Below are 25,594 nucleotides of genomic sequence, written 5' to 3' on the forward strand. Positions count from 1 at the left end.
TAACTCACCTGATATCAAGTTGTCTTCATCATTCCCCAGTACATGTTTCAGTGTGAAATCAGTGGGGCAATACTTTGGTTTTCTCCAGAATGGACCGTTTGTTTTCCTGTAAACCAGGCACAGAGGTTTAAACCTGTCTGAGTCATAAGCACTGGTGGCTGGGATCAGTTCACCTCCAGAATCGATTTGCTGAACGAGATGCCTTACTGCTTTTCTAAACATCCTAAAATGAGAGAAAATGCATATTGAGTGAGATCACATCAATCGGTATGGAGTAACAGAGTCTCTAATCCAGTGGCTACATTGAGGTAACTTCTCTCTCCATGCTGGTCATTTCCAGTGGGAGACTGGGAATTCAGTGGCATGGAAGATTAGTGAAGCAGGAATCCATATGTTCAACAATTTGCATTCAGATCACACCTTTAATGCAGGCACTTCATAGCAGCATCATCAGACAAAAGTTGACATCACGCCAAAGACAGATGACCAAAAGATTTTGTCAAAGGAGGAAGGAGGTACAAAGAGATTTAGAGAGAACATTTTACGGATCAGTGAATGATTCAAGAAATAGTGGATGGGCAAAGGACCCAGTTCTGATTGTTGCAGGGCTCAGAGAGGTGCGGGGCTGAAGGAGGTTACAGGGATACAGAGGGACAGCATTCATGGAGGGAGCTGAACAAGGCAGTGAGCATTTCAGCATTGAGCTGTTTATAAATTGGTTGCTAGTGTTAATGAGTGCTACTGTTCCAATCACTGCATAACATTGCACACTAAAATCAGACGAGATAGAAAAGCAGCAGGCACAAAGGGAGAGGGATAAAGAGAGAGAGAGAGATGCTGACATACAATAGGAGCTAGCTTCTGATCATATCCGAACATCTGTCAGGTTCTGTATGTAGAAGTTATGCTGCAGCTGTACAAAACCCTGTTTAGTCTCCAGTTGGAGTCCAATGAGCAGATCTAGGCACCATACCTCAGGAACAATGTTTTGGCCTGGGAGGGAGTACAATGTAGGCTTATAAGAATAGGACCTGGACTACAGTGGTCATGAGGAGAAATCATATAAATCAAGCCTGCTTTCTCTAGAATTTAGATGGTAAAGGGGTGATCTGATTGAAGTCTTTGAGATACTAACAGGAAATGACAGGGTAAATAACATAAACTATGTCCACTGGTTGGGGAAACTCGAACTCGGAGGCATAGTCTGAGAGTTAGCGCCAGACTGTTCAGGAGAGACATTAGGAAGCACTTCCACATGGAAAGGACAGTAGAAGTTTGGAACTCTCTTCCACAAAGGGTAGTGGATTCTGCATTATTTGTTAATTTTAAATTTGAAATAGATAATTTTTTTGTTAAGCAAAGGTATTAAGGGATATGGGCCAAAGGCAAGTATATAGGGATAGGCCACAGGTCAGCCATGATCTCGTTGGATGGTGGAACAGACCAGAGGGGCTGAATGGCCTACTCCTGCTCCTATGTTTCTCATGTCATTTTCGTGAAGCACTTTTGCATATTTTACTAAAGGCACTAAATAAATGAAAGTTGTTGCTACTAGAAAGTGTACTGTAATGACAAAAGAGCTGGGGAGAGTTTCATAGAAAGAACAAAAGGGAGAGAGTGTGAAAGCTGGGCAGACAGGAGTGACTAAACGACAAAAGTGATGAAGTGATACAGGGCAAATTGAGTCTGCAATGGAACAAGGGAATGTACAGAAAGAGAGAGAGAGAGAGAGAGAGAGAGAGACAGAGAGAGATAGAGACAGAAAAAGAGAGAGAGAGAGAAAGACTGAAAGACAGGGAGACAGACAGACAGGAGAGATCTAACCAAGCAAGTGAAGAAGAGAACATATGTAAAAACAATCAAAGTCCCCAGCCTTCAGTACAGCTACTTGTAGATGGGCAGAAATTTATTTCATAGACAGGATAGACCAAGTGAATCCTTAGAAGAGTATAAAGGCTGCATGAGTATACTTAAGAGGGAAATCAGGAGGGCAAAAAGGGGACATGAGATAGCTTTGGCAAAAAGAGTTAAGGAGAATGCAAAGAATTTTTACAAATACATTAAGAACAAAAGGGCAACTAGGGAGAGAATAGAACCTCTCAAAGATCAGCAAAGCGGCCTTTGTGTGGAGCCACATGAGATGGGGGAGATACTAAAATAGTATTTTGCATCAGTGTTTACTGTGGAAAAAGACATGGAAGATGTAGACTATAGGGAAATAGATAGAGTCTTAGAGATGTACAGCATGGAAACAGACACTTTGGTCCAACCCGTCCATGCCAACCAGATATCCCAACCCAATTTAGTCCTACCTGCTAGCATCCAGCCCATATCCCTCCAAACCCTTCCTATTCATATTCCTATCCAAATGCCTCTTAAATGTTGAAATTGTACCAGTCTCCACCACTTCCTCTGGCAGCTCATTCCATACATGTACCACCCTCTGTGTGAAAACGTTGCCCCATAGGTCTCTTTTATATCTTTCCCCTCTCACCCTAAACCTATGCCCTCTAGTTCTGGACTCCCCGACCCCAGAGAAAAGACTGCCTATTTACCTTATCCATGCCCCTCATAATTTTGTAAACCTCTATAAGGTCACCCCTCAGACTCCGACACTCCAGGGAAAACAGCCCCAACCTGTTCAACCTCTCCCTGTAGCTCAAATCCTCCAACCCAGCAACATCCTTGGAAATCTTTGCTGAACCCTTTCAAGTTTCACAACATCTTTCCGATAGGAAGGAGACCAGAATTGCACGTAACATTCCATCTGTGGCCTAACCAATGTCCTGTACAGCCTCAACATAACCTCCCAATTCCTGTACTCAATACTCTGACCAATAAAAGAAAGCATACCAAACACCTTCTTCACTATCCTATCTACCTGCGCCTCCACTTTCAAGGAGCTATGAACCTGTACTCCAAGGTCTCTTTGTTCAGCAACACTCCCTAGGACCTTACCATTAAGTGTATAAGTCCTGCTAAGATTTGCTTTCCCAAAATGCAGCACCTCGCATTTATCTAAATTAAACTCCATCTGCCACTTCTCAGCTCATTGACCCATCTGGTCAAGATCCTGTTGTGATCTGAGGTAACCCTCTTCGCTGTCCACTACACCTCCAATTTTGGTGTCATCTACAAACTTACTAACTTATGCTTGTACCCAAATCATTTATGTAAATGACAAGAAGTAGAGGACCCAGCACCGATCCTTGTGGCACTCCACAAGCCGCCAGTCTGAAAAACAACCCTGTCTTCTACCTTTGAGCCAGTTCTGTATCCAAATGGCATAGTTCTCCCTGTATTCCATGAAATCTAACCTTGCTAATCAGTCTCCCATGGGGAACTTTGTCGAACGCAATACTGAAGTCCATAAAGATCACATCTATTGCTCTGCCCTCATCAATCCTCTTTGTTACTTCCTCAAAAAACTCAATCAAGTTTGTGAGACATGCTTTCCTAAGCTCAAAACTATGTTGACTATCCCTAATCAATCCTTGCCTTTCCAAATACACGTACATCCTGTCCCTCAGGATTCCCTCCAACAACTTGCCCATCACCAACATCAGGCTCACTGGTCTATAGTTCCCTGGCTTGTTAAACAGTGGCACCACGGTTGCCAACCTCCAGTCTTCCGGCACCTTACCTGTGACTATCGATGATACAAATATCTCAGCAAGAGGCCCAGCAATCACTTCTCTAGCTTCCCACAGAGGTCTGGGGTACACCTGATCAGGTCCTGGGGATTTATCGACTTTTATGCGTTTCAAGACATCCAGCATTTCCTCCTCTGTAATATGGACATTTCGCAAGATGTCACCATCTGGTTCCCTACAGCCTATATCTTCCATATCATTTTCCACAGTAAATACTGATGCAAAATACTCATTTAGTATCTCCCCCATTTTCTGCGGCTCCACACAATCTTTGAGGGGCCCTATTCTCTCCCAAGTTACCCATTTGTCCTTAATGTATTTGTAAAAACTCTTTGGATTCTCCTTATTTCTAGTTGCCAAAGCTATATCACGTCCCCTTTTTGCCCTCCTGATTTCCCTCTTAAGTATACTCCTACTTCCTTTATACTCTTCTTAGGATTCACTTGATCTATCCTGTCTATACCTTACATATACTTCCTTCTTTTTCTTAACCAAATCCTTAATTTCTTTAGTCATCCAGCATTCCCTATACCTACCAGCCTTCCCTTTCACCCTAACAGGAATATATTTTCTCTGGATTCTAGTTATCTCATTTCTGAAGGCTTCCCATTTTCCAGCCGTCCCTTTACCTGCGAACATCTGCCCCCAATCAGCTTTCGAGAGTTTTTTGCCTAATACCGTCAAAATTGGCCTTTCTCCAATTTAGTACTTCAACTTTTCGATCTGGTCTATCCTTTTCCATCATTATTTAAAATCTAATAGAATTATGGTCACTGGCCCCAAAGTGCTCCCCCACTGACACCTCAGTCACCTGCCCTGCCTTATTTCCCAAGAGTAAGTCACGTTTTGCACCTTCTCTAGTAGGTACATCCTGAATCAGAAAATTGTCTTGTACACACTTAATAAATTCCTCTCCATCTAAACCTTTAACACTATGGCAGTCCCAGTCAATGTTTGGAAAGTTAAAATCCCCGAACATAACCACCCTATTATTCTTATAGATAGCTGAGATCTCCTTACAAGTTTGTTTCTCAATTTCCCTCTGACTATTAGGGGGTCTATAACTCCCCACCTACGTTCGGGACACCACCCATGCCCTCCACCTGCTCCATGATTTTCGCTTCCCCGGTCCCAACGCCTTATTTTCACCATGGACATCCAGTCCCTGTACACCTCCATCCCCCATCACGAAGGACTCAAAGCCCTCCGCTTCTTTCTTTCCCGCCGTACCGACCAGTACCCTTCCACTGACACCCTCCTTCGACTGACTGAACTGGTCCTCACCCTGAACAACTTCTCTTTCCAATCCTCCCACTTCCTCCAAACAAAAGGAGTAGCCATGGGCACCCGCATGGGCCCCAGCTATGCCTGCCTCTTCGTAGGATATGTGGAACAATCCATCTTCCGCAACTACACTGGCCCCACCCCCAACCTTTTCCTCCGCTACATCGATGACTGTATCGGCGCCGCCTCGTGCTCCCACGAGGAGGTTGAACAGTTCATCCACTTCACCAACACCTTCCACCCCGACCTCAAATTCACCTGGACAGTCTCAGATTCCTCCCTCCCCTTCTTCGACCTCTCTATTTCTATCTCAGGCGACCGAATCAACACGGACATCTACTACAAACCGACCGACTCCCACAGCTACCTGGACTACACCTCCTCCCATCCTGCCCCCTGTAAAAATGCCATCCCATTCTCCCAATTCCTTCGACTCCGCCGCATCTGCTCCCAGGAGGACCAGTTCCAAAAACGCACAACCCAGATGGCCTCCTTCTTCAAGGACCGCAATTTCCCCCCCGACGTGGTCGATGATGCCCTCCACCGCATCTCTTCCACTTCCCGATCCTCCGCCCTTGAACCCCGCCCCTCCAACCGCCACCAGGACAGAACCCCACTGGTCCTCACCTACCACCCCACCAATCTCCATGTACAGCGCATCATCCACCGTCATTTATTAGTCCTACCTTGTCCCTGCCTGCCCTGACTGTTGACTCGCTTCTGTTCTCCACTATACCAGTCTCGAATTGATCTCTTTCCTCACTATCTCCCTGAGTCCCACCTTACTAGTTTAAATCCTCCCGAGCTGCTCTCGCAAATCTCCCTGCCAGTATATTTTAGGTGCAATTTAGGTGCAATCCGTCCTTCTTGTACAGGTCACTTCTACCCCAAAAGAGATTCCAATCATCCAAAAATGTGAATCCTTCCCCCATACACCAGCTCCTCAGCCATGCATTCATCTGCTCTATTCTCCTATTCCTGCCCTCACTAGCTCGTAGCACCAGGAGTAATCCAGAGGTGACATCTTCAAAAATGTCCGTATTACAGAGGAGGAAGTGCTGGATGTCTTGAAATGAATAAAAATGGATAAATCCCCAGGACCTGATCAGATGTACCCTAGAGCTCTATGGGATGCTAAGGAAGTGATTGCTGGGCCTCTTGCTGAGATAGTCACAGGTGAGGTGGCAGAAGACTGGAGGTTGGCTAACATGGTGTCACTGTTTAAGAAGGGTGGTAAGGACATGCCAGGGAACTATAGACCAGTGAGCCTGACATCAGTGGTGGGCAAGTTGTTGGAGGGAATCCTGAAGGACAGGATGTGCATGCATTTGGAAAGGCAAGGACTGATTAGGGATAGTCAACATGGCTTTGTGCGTGGGAAATCATGTCTCACAAACTTGATTGAGTTTTTTGAAGAAGTAACAAAGAGGATTGATGAGGGCAGAGTGGTGGACGTGATCTATATGGACTTCAGTAAGGCATTCGACAAGGTTCCCCAAGGGAGACTGGTTAGCAAGGATAAATCTCATAGAATACAGGGAGAACTAGCCATTTGGATACAGAATTAGCTCTAGGTAGAAGATAGAGGGTAGTGGTGGAGGGTTGTTTTTCAGACTGGAGGCATGTGACCAGTGGAGTGCCACAAGGATCGGTGCTGGGTCCACTACTTTTAATCATTTATATTAATTATTTGAATGTGAGCATAAGAGGTACAGTTAGTAAGTTTGTAGATGACACCAAAATTGGAGGTGTAGTGGACAGCGGAGGAGGTTACCTCAGACTACAACGGGATCTTGATCAGATGAGCCAATGGGCTGAGAAGTGGCTGATGGAGTTTAATTTAGATAGATGTGAAGTGCTGCATTTTGGGAAAGCAAATCTTAGCAGGACTTATACACTTAGTGGTAAGGTCCTAGGGAGTGTTGCTGAACAAAGAGACCTTGGAGTACAGGTTCATAGCTCCTTGAAAGTGGATCGCAGGTATATAGGGTAGTGAAGAAGGTGTTTGGTATGCTTTCCTTTATTGGTCAGAGTATTGAGTACAGGAGTTGGGAGGTCATGTTGAGGCTGTACAGGACATTGGTTAGGCCACTTTTGGAATATTGTGTGCAGTTCTGGTCTCCTTCCTATCAGAAAGATGTTGAAAAACTTGAAAGGGTTCAGCAAAGATTTACAAGGACGTTGCCAGGGTTGGAGGTTGAATAGGCTGGGGATGTTTTCCCTGGAGCGTTGAAGGCTGAGGGATGACCTCATAGAGTTTTATAAAATCATGAGGGGCATGGATAAGGTAAATAGACAAAGTGTTTTCCCTGAGATGGGGAGTCCAGAACTAGAGGGCATAGGTTTAGGGTTAGAGGGGAAAGATATAAAAGAGACCCATGAGGCAACTTTTTCACACAGAGGGTGGTGCGTGTATGGAATGAGCTGCCAGAGGAAGTGGTGGTGGCTAGTACAATTGTAACATTTGAAAGGCATCTGGATGGGTATATGAATAGGAAGGGTTTGGAGGGATATGGGCCGGGTGCTGGCAGGTAGGACTAGATTGGGTTGGGATATCTGGTCGGCATGGAGGAGTTGGACTGAAGGGTCTGTTTCCTTGCTGTACATCTCTATGACTCTATGACTCTATGACTCTAAAACATACAGTTAAAGTGTTAAAAAAAACAAGCATCTGGTATATTATGCTACTCCAGTTTCTCAATGCAGTTATGACTCACTAACACAAAGCACCCTCAGGCTAGCATTGTGTTAATGTAATGTTATTATTATTCACCAAAGTTAAATGATGGCCCTTGCTGTTATGTTCTCAAATAACACAGTTTCTGAAACAGTCATCACAGTGTCTAGCTTACTCACTAACATAGAAAGCTGCATCAATGGTTCTGTTCCTGATATTCTGAGTAAAGGGATTATTAATACAACATACGGAGTTATTTCACATTCATGCACTTGTTACCCACATTCTGTATACAGAGTGTGTTCAATCACTCAAACTGGGATTTTAATGTTCAATGGACATGGGTCAAAGTGGGTGTCATAGCATAGCACCATCCATGTTGTAAGTCAACAGGAATGAAATTAAGGGCAGCTGCTGCCCTTGGGTTACTGGGCAATGTGTAGCATTGAGGTAAATGGCCAGAGACATGGAGCCAGAGAGATCTACAGAGTCTGCTCCATGGAAAAAATGTCTTTCAACTCACCACGTTCACACAGCCCAAAAACAGCCACCCAAATATTCTCATCCAGCACTTGGCCCAAAGCCTTGTATCTCAAATGAACATTTAAATACTTCTTCAGTGCTATGACAGCTTCTACCTCTACCACCCTTACAGACTATAGTGAGTTCCAGATTCCCACCAGCCTCTTTTCCTCACATCCTGATAAGCTTCCTGCTCCTTGCCATAAATTTCTGCCCCCGGTCATTGATCCCTCCATCAAGGGGAAACATTTCTCCCTGTCTATCTGTGCCTCTCATAATTTTATACATCTCAGCCTATGTCCCCTTTCAATCTCCTCTGCTTTATGGAAAACAACCCACTCTATCGAATCTCTCTTCAGAACTGAAACTCTCCGACCCAGGTAACATCCTGTTAAATTACCTCTGCAACCTCTCCAGTGCAATCACATCCCTTCTGTTATGTGGATTCCAGAACTGCACACAATCCTCTAGCTGTGGCCTTACCAATGTTTTATACAGTTCCAGTAGAACCTCTCTACTCTATGTTTTGATTAATACAGATAAGTATACCATATACCTTCTTAACCACTTTATCCACCTGTTCTGATATTTGAAGAGACTGGTGGACATGTACACCAATTTTATTAGTTACTGATCAGCCTATCTGACCAGCCATCTACATCCTTCTGTAATCGAAGGCTATCCCAGTCATATTTACCACCTAACCAATTTTTGTATCATCAATGAATTTGCTTTTTTTATTCATTCATAAGATGTTGACATTGCTGGCTAGGCCAGCATTTATTGCCTATCTCTAATTGTCCAGAAGGCAGGTTAGAGTCAACCACATGCTATGACTCTGGAGATATTTGTAAGCCAAACCAGGTAAGGTCTACAAATTTCCTTCCTTAAGGAACATAAGTTAACCAATGGGTTTTTTTTTCTGACAGCAGACAACGGTTTCATGGTCACCATTAGATTTTAATTCCATATTTTTATTGAATTCAAGTTTCTCCATCTGCCATGGTGAGATTCAAACCCACAACTCCATAGTATTAACTGGGTCTCTGGATTAATAGTCCAGCAATAATACCCACTATGTAGGTAAAGTTAAAAATCACACCACACCATGTTATAGTCCAACAGATTTAGTCCAACAGAACTTTCAGAGTGCTGCTCCTTCATCAGTTTCCTGAAAGCTAGTGCTTCCAAATAAACCTGTTGGACAATAACTTGGTGTTGCTGATTTTTAACATTGTCCACCCCAGTCCAAAACTGGCATCTCCACATCAAGACTATCTGGGTAGGCTGATGAGGTAGGTAGTCCAGAGGAAGGGATTGTGGGTAAGTGAGTGGGTGGGGGAATCTTCTCTGTGGGGTCCAAGCAGCATTCCTGTTCCCCTCTGCCCTCAGAGAATCCAAAATGAAAAGTCAAACACAATCACAACAGTCCAGTCCCTCCCCATCACCTTGGGTCTAACAAGAAACATGATGTGGAATTAGCTGCTAAATGTTTGCAATAGGACCATGACAATTATATATTAATAAGGTTAATATTAGGCAAGGATCCCTGATGTCAGCTAGAATCCAGCAGGAAACTGGGCAGGATGCCTTGGAAGTCAAAAATGTGGTGCTGGAAAAGGACAGGCAGTCAGGCAGCAGCTGAGGAGCAGGAGAGTCAATTAGATTAGATTACTTACAGTGTGGAAACAGGCCCTTCGGCCCAACAAGTCCACACCGCCCCGCCGAAGCGCAACCCACCCATACCCCTACCTAACACTATGGACAATTTAGTATGGCCAATTCACCTAACCTGCACATCTTTGGACTGTGGGAGGAAACCGGAGCACCCGGAGGAAACCCACGCAGACACGGGGAGAATGTGCAAACTCCACACAGTTAGTCGCCTGAGGCGGGAATTGAACCCGGGTCTCTGGCACTGTGAGGCAGCAGTGATAACCACTGTGCCACTGTGCCGCCCAATGTTCAGGAATAAACTCGCAGTCCTCTCTTTCCCCCAGGATTCCTTGAGAATGGAGGGAATGTGTGAGCAGCACTTTATTCTTCCTCGTTCACATTAAAATTGTCCCTTCAAAACTGAAAGTACAGCTCCATCTCTCTCTGTCTCTCTCTCTCTTTCCTTCTCTCCAGCTGCTTGGATTTATACCACAGACAAATGGCTGTGGATATTGGAAGCCAATTAGCTCAGCGTCAGGACATCGCTGCGGAACATCCTCAGGGCAGTGTCTCAGGCCCATCAATCTTCAGCTGCTTCATAATTAATCTCAGCCATAAGGTTAGAAGTGGGAACATCCACTGACGAGTGCACAGTGGTGCGCTCGAGTCACAACTCCTCAGACATTGAAGCAGTCTGCCCAACTGTGTAGCGAGACTTGGGCAATATCTGGGCTTGGGCCAATAAGTGACATTCCTGCCAAAGAAGTTCCAAGAAATAATAGTCTCCTGTGAGTGAGAACACAATGATTCCACTTGATACTTGCGTCACTGGATTCATCACCATTAGCCTTCTGGGGACCACCATTGAACAGAAACTGAACTGGACCAGCCACATAAACACAAAAGATGAGAAGCTGGGGATTTTCTAGCAAGTAACTTACCTCCTGACTTCCTAAATCCTGCCCACTATCTAAAAGATAGAAGGCAAGAGTCTAATGGAATAGCCTCTCCTTGGCTGGTTGAGTTCAAGATAAAACACTCAAGAAACTCAGCACTATCCAAGACCATCGCTGCAGGATATAACATCAATAATGTTCCCTGCAGTAGCTTGCTACAGCTGCTTCGATAACACTTATCAACACATAACTGCATAACCCGGACTTGGAAATCTATTACTGCTGAGTCAAAACCATGGAACCCACCTCCTGCCAACAGTGTGGGTGTACCCACACCACATTGAATGCTGTGGTTAGAGATGATAGCTCACTACCATCTTCTCCTTCTCAAAGGTAATTAGGAATGGGTAACAAATACTGTTCTGGCCAACAACTTCCACATCACATGAATGGTCATGAATAAAACAGGGTCTGTCTTCTTCCATTCATTTGTTCTCTCTTGCTTTTCTCATTCTTTCCGTCTTTTCCTCCTTTCACAATTTTCTCTAATCTCTCTTCCCAGCTCTTCTCAAACACTTGGTCCTCACAGGTCTATTTTGCCCCTCCTTTCTCTTCTTCCATTGTGTTCTAACTCTTTCTCCCCGTCCTCATCTTCTCCCTCTCTACCCCAATTCTTCTCTGTCCCTCTCTTCCTGTTTCCCTCCCGTCTTCCGCCCAGTTACCATGGAGTTCTGTACGCAGCTCTTTGCCAGTCTTCCCTCTCTTTCCCCCCCCCCCCCCCCCCATCTACTCCCCCTTTCTCTCTCACACACATCTCCTTTCTCCCCACCCTTCTCTACTCTCTTCCCCCTTACCCTCCTACTCATCACTCCCCCAGCCGGCTCTCTCTCACACAAGCGCCTGCGAATGTAATGCTTTAGTTCAGAACAAGTACAGATTCGCAGTAATGGGGAGACTCACTCAGACACACGACAGTTCTCTATCTCTCCCCAAAAGCACGACAGTGATATCCGATAGACTTGTGTTGCTTACTTCGCTTCTGTCCTTCAGTCCGGCGCGACGCTGACATAATTTGTGTTGATCTTGACTTTTAAACTACCATCGCAGACAGTGTGGAATTTCCAATGACATTGCAGGGAACACCCTTCGTTCAAGAAACATTTCACAATCTTTAGTCAGAGTGGGGGTGGTGAGGAAGATAGTCATTGCGTAATTTCCATGATGATGATATCCTTGCCACGTCTCTTGATATACACAATTACATTCTGCATGCATGAGATTTTGGACAGGTTTTGTAAACTATACGTTTTGGGTAAACAGCATCTCCGTCGGCAAGAAGAAAGATAACTTCCTCATACAGAAGAGTCTTGGTTTCTGAACATTCAATAACAGTATTTTAGTGAGATTCCATTGATATGATACACTTCCCTTTGTGTAAGAACAGTTTAATAATACAAATGAAATGGCATTTAGGGGTAAGTGTAATTATTCCTTAAAAGAGAGAGTTTTGAACAATTATGTTTTCTCCCCATTGGTAGTTACGCCATCAACCTCTACAATTCTGGAAGACTTGGGGGAGATGGTGGTCTAACTGTAAAATCACACTGTGGAGGTGTTGGTGTTGAACTGGGGTGGACAAAGTTAACAATCAGGCGACACCAGGTTATAGTCCAACAGGTTTATTTGGAGGTACTAGGTTTCACAGTGTTGCTCCTTCATCAGGTAACTAGTGGGGCAGGATCATAAGGCACATAATTTATAGTGAAAGATCATAGCATCATACAATTAAAACAATACATTGAACAAACCAAGATTGCTGTTAAATCTTTCACCCTTTTAGAATGAGTTGCAGGTTTCCGTTCATTAATATGCAAATCCCAGAACTTCTTATAAGTCACATTCTCAAAATAACAATGATTCGGAGATGCCGGTGTTGGACTGGGGTGTACAAAGTTAAAAATCACACAACACCAGGTTATAGTCCAACAGGTTTAATTGGAAGCACACTAGCTTTCGGAGCGATGCTCCTTCATCAGGTGATTGTGGAGGGCTCGATCGTAACACAGAATTTATAGCAAAAATTTGCAGTGTGATGTAACTGAAATTATACATTGAAGAATTGATTGAAGAATCAATTCTTCAATGTATAATTTCAGTTACATCATACTGCAAATTTTTGCTATAAATTCTGTGTTACGATCGAGCCCTCCACAATCACCTGATGAAGGAGCGTCGCTCCGAAAGCTAGTGTGCTTCCAATTAAACTTGTTGGACTATAACCTGGTGTTGTGTGATTTTTAACATCAAAATAACAAGGTTTTATAAATAAAAGGTGACATCTCAGCTCAGACAATGCATTAAAGATGTGAGGTTAGAGTTTGTCTGTATCCCAATTTTGAGTCAGACTGGTTCTATTTCCAAAGCAGGAATTTATAAAATGTTGTGTGGACTGATTGCCTGCATTGACTGGCTACTGATTGTGTGCGTTTTGAACAAAAATAGAATGTATCTGCAAATGCAATTCTGCAAATGCAAATTCACCCCATAGACTTATATGTGTGTGTGTGCATGTGTGTGTGTGCATGTGAAGGAGAGAGAGAGAGTGAGCATGTTTGTGTCTGTGTGTGTGTATGTGAGTGCGCATGAGAGAACGTGTGTTTGCGTGTGTACGTGCTTGGTAGAGAGTGTGCGTGAGTGCGATTGTAAAATCACAAGTTTAGCAATTCCGAAGGACAAGTTAATCACCTCAGGACATGGATTTTAATACGATCATGTGGCTTGAGTAATTTACATTTGTTTAATACCTTTAGAATATAAGACTCGCGACAGTAATAGTGACTGCAACCGATTGTTGTGAAAATCCATCTGGCTCACTAATATCCTTTAGGGAAGGAAATCTACCATCCTTACCCGATTTGGCCTGCATGTGGCTCCAGATCCATAGCAACATGGTTGACTCTTAGATGCCCTTTGAAATGGTCTCTGAAACCTGACTAATTCAAGAATGATTAGGTATGGGCAACAAATGCTGAGCTTTCCAGAAACATCCAGATCCCATGGAAGAATAAAGAAATGTAATTACATTATACTTCTTCCCCTCTTAATTAAAATCATTGACAAAGCTTTTGGTCATCTGCCCTACATGACCCCTTGTTGCTGTTTATGATGCTCCTGTGACGCAATGTGGGATGTTTCAATATGTTATGTGCACTACTTAAATATAAGTTGTTGTTGCTATAGTCTACCAAGTTGTATAGAACCCTACATGTGATATTTAAGTGGATACTTACATTTCTGCATCTGGAGGTTTTGAGTGGGTAAAGCATGTTAACTCTGTTTTTGATTGACAGTGTGACATTTTTCGAGGACCACAACATTGCATATGGTCTTAATTATTTGCACACATCTAGACATTCTACCTATCTTGGCTTGACAGGGTAAATATTGAGAGGATGCTTCCCCTTGTGGGGGTATCTAGCACTAGGGGGCACTGTTTAAAGATCAGAGTCTTCCATTGAAAACAGAGATGATGAGGAATTTATTCGCTCAAAGAGCAGTTTGTATTTGGAATTCTCTTCCACAGAGAGCAATACAGGTTGGGTCATTGCATATATTCAAGGCTGGATTAGACAGGGTTTTGGGCAGGGGGACAACAGGAAAAAGGAGTTAAGGTGACAATCGGATTAGCCCTCGGTTGCAGACCAGGCTCAATTGGTCAAACAGCCTACTCCTATTTCTTATGATATTTGATATTTTAACATGTTAGCCATTTTGACATTCATAATAATTTTATATTTTATAGATTTCCATAATAATTTGCAGACATATCAAGCAAAACCATTGACAGATAAGATCAAGTGGACATGATAAAAATAGGTAGAAAAATGACAAGACGCACCACTAACTCAGCATTAACTATGAGCTGGGGAGGGTGATGGGCACATGGATGATGGGCTCAGTAACCAGCCTGTAACCTGACAGTCCCACTTCCTGTTACATTTCAGTGATAGGGCCGTGTCTTTTGGGTACATTTTGCAGGAGCCCCATCTGTATCCTGAACGAGGCACAGAGTGTCGTTGGGTTTCCTGCTTCTGCGATTTTCATGCCATAATGCGTAAGAGTATATGTAGGCCAATAGGCCCTGTTCAGGATACAGATGGGGCTGTATCAGCCCATTTAGGCTACTCTACCATTCAAGGAGATTGAGTCTGATCTGAAAATCATCAGCTTCACTTTCCTGCCTTTTCCTAGTAACCACATATTTAATGACCCCGCCTCGGTGACCCTCTGTGGTAAAGGGTTCCAGAGATTGACGATCCACTGAGAGAAGAAATTCCTCCTCATCTCTGTCTTAAAAGTGCGTTGCCTTATTCTGTGATTATGCCGTCTGGTCCTGGACTTGCACACAAGGGAAAAAATAATTCTACATCTACCCTGTCAAGTCCCTAAGAATCTTGCATGTTTCAATAAGGTCACCTCTCATTCTTCTGTATTCCAATGAGTACAGGCCCAATTTACTCAACCTCTCCTTAAAAGACAATCCCTCAATATCTGGCATAAGCCTGGTGAACTTTCTCTGGACTGCTTCCACTGCCAGTATACCTTTCCTTAGATTAAGGGATCCAAATGGTTAACAGTATCCCAGCTGTGGTATGTTAGTGCCTTGTGCAGTTTTAGCAAAACCTCCCTCCTTTCATACACCATCCCTTTTGAAATAGAGGCAAACATTATTTTTGCCCTGGTGCCTGCTGAACTTGGATGCTTTTTGTGATTCATGGATAAGGGCTCCTAATTCCCTCTGTACTGTAGCTTTTTGCAGTCTTTTCCCATTTAAATAATATTCAACTCCTCTATTCTTAGTGCCAAAGTGTATAATCTCACATTTCCCCACATTATATTCCAAGTTTTTGCCCACTCTCTTGTCTCTATCCCTCTACAGACTCTTTGTGGCATCCTCACCATTTGCCTTACTGCTATTTTTGTGTCATATGCAATCTTGGCATTTACTTGCCTCATCTAAGTCATTAATGTATTGTAAATAATTGTGGCCCAGCACTGATCCTTGTGTCACACCACTAGGTACAAACTGAAATCCTAAAAATGCCTCACTTATCCCAACTCTGTCTTTTATTTGTTAGTCAATCCTGTATCAATGATAACAACTGACTTCCAATGCTATGGACATTTATTTTATTAAGTAAACTAAAGTGTGGGACCTTATCAAACACCTTCTGAAAATCCAAATATATTACAACCATTGCTTCCTCTTTACTTAGCCTGTTAGTTACCTCCTCAAAGAATTTTTACACCCTCCCTGATCTCCCAGCTTCTAAAGGGTGTGAGGGTTAGAATCAAAGCCATTGAGAATGTAATAGACTGACAATAAAAATCTGCCTTATCCCTCTTCTTTATTTTACAGAATAGCAAAATGGTGTGAAATATAATGCCATTGACCCTGAATAGAATACACAGATTCAACCACCGGATACTGCACAATATCTGTCAACAAACCACATACATTTCAAATCTCATCATGTGTAGTATGATTGCAACACAATCATTTTGCACCAAGTACCAAAATAAGGAGGACTTGTCAGTTGTTGAGATCTCAGAATTCGGAACAGATCACAACAACTTTCCCACTAGAGATCGCTTGCCGGTCACCATCATTTCAACTTCTGGCATTTCAAGACCTCATCAAATGAATAGTGAAAGAGAGCTCATTATAAGCATTTCCCATCAGACAGTGAAATCATTATTTCCACCAACAAATCAATGCCTGCCACAACAATTCTCAGCAAGTATTAAGATAATGAGCAACAAAGAGCAATGATATTCAAACGAGGCCTAGAGATATAAGATGCTGAACAAAAGCCTTCAAACAAGCTTCAAAGAGGAGATTTGTGCAGTATGGGTTGGCACAGTGCCAACCAGACTTGGAAATACATTTTAAAGTCATTAAGTACCAGCTAATTGGTTCATTTACTTTGCAATATTGATATAGAACATAGAACATTGCAGCGAAGTACAGGCCCTTTGGCCCTCGATGTTGCTCCAACCTGTGGAACCAATCTGAAGCCCCATCTAACCTACACATTTCTGTTTTCATCCATGTGTCCATCCAATGAGCATATAAATGCCCTTAAAGTTGGTGAGGTAAAAACAAGGACTGCAGATGCTGTAAACCAGAGTCTAGATTAGAGTGGTGCTGGAAAAGCACAGCAGGTCAGGCAGCATCCGTGGAGCAGGGAAATGGATGTTTCAGACAAAATTCCCTTAATCAGGAATAGAGATAGGGTGCCTGCAGAGTGGAGAGATAAATGAGAGGGGGGTGGGGGTGGGGAGAAAGTAGCATAGAATACAATAGGTGAATGGGGGTGAGGATGGAGGTGATAGGTCAGAGAGGAGGTTGGGGGAAGGTAGCAAAAAATACAATGGGTGAATGGGGGTGGGGATGAAGGTCAGAGAGGAGGGTGGAGTGGATAGGTGGAAAGGAAGATAGGCAGGTTGGACAGGTCATGAGGGCAGTGCTGAGCTGGAAGGTTGGAGCTGGGGTGAGGTGGGGGAAGGGGAAATGAGGAAACTGGAGTTCACCAGTTTCCTCATTTGGGGTGAGGTGGGGGAAGTACTCTTTGCTACCTTCTCCCAACCTCTTCTCTGACCTATGCTACTTTCTCCCCACCCCCACCCCCCTCATTTATTTCTCCACTCTGCAGGCACCCTGCCTCTTTTCCTGATGAAGGGCTTTTGCCCGAAATTTTGATTTTCCTGCTCCTCAGATGCTGCCTGACCTGCTGTGCTTTTCCAGCACCACTCTCATCCAGACTTAAAGTTGGTGAGTCTATTACTGTTGCAGGCAGTGCGTTCCATGTCCCTGCTGCTCTCTGAGTAAAGAAATTACCACTGACGTCGGTCCTATATCTCTCACCCCTCAATTTAAAGCTACGTCCCCTCATGCTCGCCATCACCATCTGAGGACAAAGGCTTCACTGTCCACCCTATCTAACCCTCTGATTATCTTTTATGTCTCAATTAAGGGACCTCTCAACCTTCTTCTCTCTAACAAAAACAGCTTCAAATCCCTCAGTTTTTCCTCATAGAACTTTCCCTTTATACCAGACAGCATCCTAATATATGATATTTATTTAATTATAAAGTAACACAGCAACGTGTTATAGTGATGCGTGTGAAACTTGCCAACACACTCATGCACAAGCCTAAAAGAAATGAGTATGACCTTACAGTATTACCCATCATAAATGTACATTATCCGCATACATACAGAGGAAACAGTTACGCAATGATGTTGTACTGGAAGGACACTGGTTTAAAACCCACTATTGCAAGTGGCACCATTTAAGTTCAATTAATTGTAAAATTATTGGAATTAAAATCTAGTCTTAGTGATGGCAACCATGAAACTATCACCAATTGTAAAATTCTTCTGGTTTTATTCTCCCTTAGAAATATCTCACCTCTGCATCCCCAAAGCCTATCCATCATCCACAAGGCACAGGTCAGGAGTGTGATGGAATACTTCCCACTTGCCTGGTTGGGTGCAGCTCCACAAACACTCAGGACAAAGTAAAACATGTGATTGGTACCACATCTACAAGCATCCAGTCCCTCCCCTGCTGTTCAGTAGCGTACTATCTGCAAGATGCACTGCAGACATTCACCAAAGATCCTTAGACAGCATCTTCCAAACCCATGACCACTTCCATCTAGAAGGACAAGGGCAGCAGATACATGGGAACACCACCACCTGCAAGTTGCCCTCCAAGTCACTCACCATCCTAACTTGGAAATATATCATGGTTCCTTCACTGTCACTGGGTCTAAATCCTGGAATCCCCTCCCTAAGGACATTGTGGGTCAACCCACAGTGCATGGACTGCAGCGGTTCAAGAGGCAGCTTACCACCATCTTCTCAAGGGCAACTAGGGATGAGCTATAAATACTGGCCAGTCAGCAATGCCCACAAAAGAATAAAAACAACTTTAATCCTTACCTGATGAGGCAACTCCAGGTCCACACTAATGTGGTTGACTTTTGGCTGTTCTCAAGGGATGGACAACAAATGTGGGTCTTACCATTAATGCTCACATCCCATGAAGGAATTATTAAAAATGCCAATCCACATTTTACAAATCCCTTGTCCTTCTTAAGCTTCACTGTCTTCCAAACCTCCAAAAATATCACCCTCATATTTCAACCCATTTCTGTACTTGCCCCAGAACTCCCTTTCCTCTGTCTGTGGCTTGTGTGAACCCTTCTTCTCTTTGACTCACCACTTATTATGTGCCTTTATCTGTTTAGATCTGAAAGCCTGGAAATTCCTTCTTTAACTTTCCTGCCTCTTCCACTTCGCAAAACCTTGCCCTTCGTCTAACTCTCGATGGCCTGTCACAATACTGCTTTCTTTGACTCAACATTCTTTTTTGTCTGAATTTGTCTCTGTGAAGCATCTTGCTTCATCTTCACATAAAGACACCGTAGAAAAGCAAGTTTCTTTCTTGAACATTGTCACTGATTAAAGTGCAACGATAATTACAAACAGAGGGAAGTTTTTAGCTTGAATCATGTATGAAAATAATGTGAAACATCTACTGGCTAAGCATTTATAACCTGCCAAATTATTTGTATATCGTTATATTCATCTCAGTTTCTTGCTGGACTAATCTCAGTTGTGATGAGGCAGATAACATAGTCAAAAACCTTCTGATTCATTTACACCTACCTAGTCTTAAAACACGTAAAGGTGGATAAATCCCTGGAACATGATGAGGTGTACTTTAGAAATCTATGGGGAGCTAGGGAAGTGATTGCTGTGCCTCTTGCTGAGATATTTCTGTCATTAATAGTTACTGGTGAGTTTTGGGAAGACTGAAGGTTGGCTAACGTGATGCCACTATTTAAGAAAGGTGGTAAGGAAAAGCCAGGGAACTATAGACCAGTGAGCCGGACGCTGGTGGTGGGCAAGTTGTTGGAGGGAATGCTGAGGAACAGGATTTACATGTACTTGGAAAGGCAAAGAAGGATTAGGGATAATCATGATGGCTTTGGACACAGGAAGTAGTGTCTCACTAACTTAATTGAGTTTGTTTGAAGAGAATGGATGAAGGTGGAGTGGTGGATGTGATCTATATGGACTTCAGTAAGGCCTTCGACAAGGTTCCGCGTGGTAGACTTGTTAGCAAGGTTATATCTCATGGAATACAGAGAGAGCTAATCATTTGGATGTAGAATTGGCTCAAAGAAAGAAGACAGAGGGTGGTGGTGAAGGGTACTTTTCAGACTGGAGGCCTGTGACCAACGTTGTGCCACAAGGATTGGTGCTGGGTCCACTGCTTTTTGTCATTTATACAAATGATTTAGATGTGAATGTAAGAGATATGGTTCGTAAGTTGCAGATGACATCAAAATTAGGGGTGCATTGGACAGCGAAGACGGTTACCTCAGAGTACAATGGGACCTTGATCAGATGGGCCAATGAGCCGAGGAATGTCAGATGGAGTTTAATTTAGATAAATGTGAGGTGCTGTTTTTTGGAAAAGCAAATCAGGGCACGATTTAAACACTTAATGGTACAGTCCTGGGGAGTGTTACTGAACAAAAAGACTTTCAAGTGGGTATCTCCTAGAGAGTAGAGTCCCAGGATAATGAAGAAGGTGTTTGGTATGCTTGTCTTTATTGGTCAGTGCATTGAGTATAGGGGTTGAGATGTCATGCTGCGCTGTACAGGACATTATTTAGGCCACTTTTTGAATATAGTGTGCGATTCTGGTCACCCTGCTATAGGAAGGATGTTGTAAAACTTGAAAGGGTTCAAAAATGATTTACAAGGAAGTTGCCAAGGTTAGAGGGTTTGAGCTACAGGGAGAGGTTGAATAGGCTGGGGCTATTTTCCCTGGAGCATCAGAGGCTGAGAGGTGACCTTATAGAGGTTTATAAAATCATGAGGGGCATGAATAAGGTAAAAAGACAAGGTCTTTTCCTTGGAGTGGGGAGGTCCAAAACGAGAAGTTTAAGGTGAGCAGGGAAAGATTTAAAAATGACCCAAAGGGCAACATTTTATCACAGAGGGTGGTACAAGTATGGAATGTGCTGCCAGAGGAAATTGTGGAGGCTGATACAATTACAACATTTAAAAGGCATCTGGTTGGGTACATAAATAGGAAGGGTTTAGAGGGAGATGATCTAAATGCTGGCAAATTGGTCTAGATTTATTTAGGATCTCTGGTTGGACCGAAGGGTGTATTTCCGTGCTGTACATTTCTATGACTCTATGACTCCTTGAGCTGACTGCAATCCAAATCTGCATTTTCACACAAAATTGTGTGCCATCTTGGTCAAAATCATGCACGGCCATGAGATAAAATTATCAGTTTAAATTCACTTTAATACCAAAAGCATAAAATTAGACAAACTGTGAGGGAACAAAAGTGCATAAAGTCTAATTACGGTATAGGTCCTGGTACATAAACATGCATCAGTGGAGTCAAATCTATAAATCCAAGTTTGACTGACACCCTGCCAGCCTCTACTACATAGATTTCTTCTCTGAAGCCAAATTGATGCACCTGTAAAGACAGTCAGGAGGCAGCACTCCCTTTAAACCAGTGAAATGAATCACATTTTTAATCAGACATCATCTGGGTCTCAGCCCAAGAGAGTTGCTGCATGTGTGTGACTGTTTTTTTTGTGTGTGCTATCAGTATTATAATGAGCAATGGGCAATGCTAATTAAAGAGTTTGTTGGCACAGGATTTCTTTTTGAAACTGGGAGCAGTGTTTCTAATGTGATCCAGCTTCTCAACTGGAACTGGCTGAATGGAAAAGTAAACCGCAGAAACCTGCACAGCTTCCGTTCCATTAGATCTGACAAATGGATCAAATTAATCACAAAGCCTCCTGCTTGGTACAGAATCGAGCACAATGTTGCAGCTGCTGCAGGTTTGGAAATAAAAGGCAAAGCTGCTGAAGAAACTCAGCAGGTATCACAGCATCAGTGGAGAGAGCAACAGAATTAGCATTTAATGTCGAAGACCTTCATCAGAATTATTTAACTCAGTATTCTTCCAGAATTTTCTGCTTCTATTTCAAAGTTCTGACTGGTCTCTGCAAGACCTCTTTTGATCTTTCCCCAGAGTAAGCGCCTTATTTCTTCTGAAGATGAACCTAAAACATGATTCACACTAAAACCAGCATCAAGCATAAGCACATACGAACTAGGAGCAGGAGTAGGCAGTTCAGACTCTCAATTCTTCTCTGCCATGCAATATGATCATGGCTGATTTCATCTCAGCCTCAACCCCACTTTCCTGCTCCTTCCTATAACCCTTTAACCCATTCCTAATTAAAAATCTGTCTATCTCTTCCTTACACAATGTCCCAGTATTCACCACACTTTGTGGCAGTGAATTCCACAGATTCATGATGCTATTCGATGAAAAATTGCTCCTGTTCCTTGTTTAAAATCTGCTACCCCTTAGCTTAAAACTATGACCTCTCATTTTAGTTTGTCTGACATGAAGAAACGTGCTTTGTCTGATTTTCCAATCCCCTTTAGCATTTTTTATAACACACAAATAGATCTCCTTTCATTCTTCTAAACTCTAGACACATCTAAACTGCTCAATCTCTCTTCATAAGACAAACTCCTCATCTCTGGAATTAATCGAGTGAACCTCCTCTGAACTGCCTCCAATGCAACTCCATCATCCTCAATTAAAGGGACCAAAATAGCACACAGTACTCCAGGTGAGGACTTATTAATGCCTTGTCCACTTGAAATAACACTCCCTACTTTTCCACTCCAATGCTTTAGCAATAGATGCCAAAATTTTGCTTGCCTTCTTTATTACCTGCCATACCTGCATTCACAATGACACCCAGATCCCTCTGCACTGAAGCACTCTGAGGTTTTGCTCCATTTAGGTAATAAGTTTCCTTTCTATTCCTTCGAACCAACATGGGTAACCTCACATTTATCCAAGTTAAACTTCATCTGCCAAAATTTGGACCATTCACCTAACCCAACCATATCCATCTGTCAATTTATTATTTCTTTGTTGCAATTTGCTTTCCCACCTATTTCAGTATCATCTGCAAACATGGCTATAGTACGTTCTATCCCTGCATCCAAGTTATGAATAAAGTTTATAACTACTGTAGTTGGGGCCTGAGGAACAAAGTCTGGGGCAACTAACCCCCATCCGTGCCAACTAGTTACATCTTGCTAATCAGGAAAAGACCAGTTATCCCGACTCTCACTGTAGCACCTTTAACTGAAGCACTTCAGAGGAGGATTATAAAACAAAATATGAATGACTGACTTAAGGACCCAGAAGATAAAGCCAGTAAACCTGGGGAATAGCACATATTGGTCTGACTTATCTCATGTAGTTCAAAACAGGGATCCAGTATGACTAATATATTCCTTTCCTATTTTATGTGTTTTCCTCTGCGATGTCTTAGGTTTGATGACCAAACTCTAGGTCACAGTTAGGTTTTAAGGAGTGTCCAGAAGCAGGAAAGAAAGGTCAAGAAGCAGAGAGGAGTACAGAGGCATTCCCTGTGCTTGTGTCCATGCCAGCTGAAGACAAATGAATGTAGAAATGGTGCAACTGAACATTTCGTTTGATATTCTCAAGTACCAGTTATAATTACGTGCTGTGATAATGTTACAAAACTATTTGCAGAAATTGTGTTAAGTTTATAATCAGCCATTGGTGATGATGCAGAATCCATTGTAATTTGCACTGTAGACTATGAAAGTACTGCTGCCATTCACAGCCCATTACAACACATATTGTACTCAATCGGTACTGTGTACATTTCATATATAGATACATAGAATATTACAGCGCTTCAGCCCTCGATGTTGCGCCGACCTGTGGAACCAATCTGAAGCCATCTAACCTACACTATGCCATTCTCGTCCATATGCCTTTCCAACAACCATTTAAATGCCTTTAAAGTTGGTGAGTCTACTACTGTTGTAGGCAGTGCGTTCCACGCCCCTACCACCTCCTACATCTGTCCGATATCTATCACCCCTCAAGTTAAAGCTTGGCCCCTCATGCTAGCCATTGCCATCCGAGGAAAAAGGATCTCCCTGTCCACCCTAAAAATCCCTCTGATTATCTTATGTGTCTCAATTAAGTCACCTCTCAACCTTCTTCTCTCTAATGAAAACAGTCACATGTCCCTCAGCCTTTCCTCATAAGACCTTCCCTCCATACCAGGCAACATCCCAGTAAATCTCTTCTTTCCAAAGCTTCCATATCCTTCCTACAATGTGGTGACCAGAACTATATACAATACTCAAAATGTAGCCACACCAGAGTTTTGTATAGCCACAGCATGATCTCATGGTTCCTAAACTCGATCCCTCTACCAATAAAAGCTAACACATCGTATGCCTTCTTAACAACCCTATCAACCTGGGTGGCAACTTTCAAGGATCTATGTATCTGGACACTGAGATCGCTCTGCTCATCTACACTACCAAGAATTTTACCATTAGCCCAGTACTCTGCATTCCTGTTACTCCTTCCAAATGAATCACCTCATACTTTTCCACATTAAACTCCATTTGCCACCTCTCAGCCCAGCTCTGCACCTTATCTATGTCCCTCTGAAACCTACAACATCCTTCGTCACTATCCACAACTCTACCGACCTAAATGTCATCCTCAAATTTACTAACACATTCTTCTATGCCCTCATCCAGGTCATTTATAAAAATGACAAACAACAATGGATGCAAAACAGATGCTTGCGGTACCCCACTAGTAACTGAACTCCAGGATGAATATTTCCCATCAACCACCACCCTTTGACTTCTTTCAGCTAACCAACTTCTGATCCAAACTGTTACATCACCCTGTATCCCATGCTTCTGTATTTTGTGCAACAGCCTACCGTGGGGAACCTTATCAAATGCCTTACTGAAATCCATATACACCACATCAACTGCTTTACCCTCATCCGCCTGTTTGGTCACCTTTTCAAAGAACTCAGTAAGGTTTGTGAGGCACGACCTACCCTTCACAAAACCGTGTTGACTATCCCTAATCAACTTACTCCTTTCTAGATGATTATACATTCGATCTCTTCTAACCTTTTCCAACAATTTACCCACAACCAAAGTAAGGCTCACAGATCTATAATTTCCAGGATTGTCTCTACTCACCTTCTTGAACAAGGGAACAACATCTGCTATCCTCCAGTCTTCTGCCACTATTCCTGAAGACAATGATGACATAAAGATCAAAGCCAAAGGCTCGGCAATCTCCTCCCTGACTTCCCAGAGAATCCTAAGATAAATCCCATCTGGCCCAGGAGACTTATCTATTTTTACACTTTCCAGAATTGCTAATACCTCCGTCGTATGCAACTCCCACCCATTTAGTCTAGTGGCCTGTATCTCAGTGTTCTCCTCGACCACATTGTCTTTTACTAATGTGAAACCTGATGAAAAGTATTTATTTAGCACTTCCCCTATCTCCTCTGACTCCATAAACAACTTCCCTCTACTATGCTTGATTGACACTAATCTTACTTAAATGTTGAATCAGATTTCAACTGTGTTCTACATGTAGCAAGTTTTATATTTCACCAGTCTCTGGGTAACACAGTTTCTTTGGAATTCTTTCTTAGATTATTTACCACAAGATTAACCTGCATTGAAAGAAGATCTTTAACATGCAGCTTGATGTTATACTGAAAGTGAGGGAAAGTTACAGTAAGGGAGGAATTTCATACTCTGACAGTTATGTTTCTGGGATGAATGTTGTGAGAAGAGAGTTTGGTTTGGAGGGGATGGTACTCTAGGATTTTCAATACTGGAAGCGATGATAAGTTGGGAGGGTTATGGTATAGGGAAGGGGGCTGATATA

General features: G+C 42.9%; 1 protein-coding gene across 3 annotated transcripts in view; it reads right to left on the reverse strand.

The window, feature by feature from the left end:
* The window catches only part of LOC122539816 (gasdermin-A-like), a 71,248-nt gene that overhangs the window by 38,907 nt on the left and 6,747 nt on the right, over positions 1-25,594 (reverse strand). Inside the window, exons 1-2 of one of the 3 annotated variants that reach the window (XM_043674883.2) lie at positions 11,649-12,008; positions 9-223 (exon numbers count right to left, since the gene is read on the reverse strand). In XM_043674883.2, coding sequence (XP_043530818.1) covers positions 9-222 — 214 coding nt within the window. In that variant the 5' untranslated portion in view covers position 223; positions 11,649-12,008. Of the gene's footprint in view, positions 1-8; positions 224-11,648; positions 12,009-25,594 lie in introns of those variants that run through there. The other 2 variants (XM_043674882.2, XM_043674884.2) reach the window with 2 other exon arrangements.

Source organism: Chiloscyllium plagiosum, unplaced genomic scaffold (assembly GCF_037043375.1).
Source record: "Chiloscyllium plagiosum isolate Xiang-an unplaced genomic scaffold, Cpla_swu_hap1 HiC_scaffold_32, whole genome shotgun sequence".
Lineage (NCBI taxonomy): Eukaryota > Metazoa > Chordata > Chondrichthyes > Orectolobiformes > Hemiscylliidae > Chiloscyllium > Chiloscyllium plagiosum.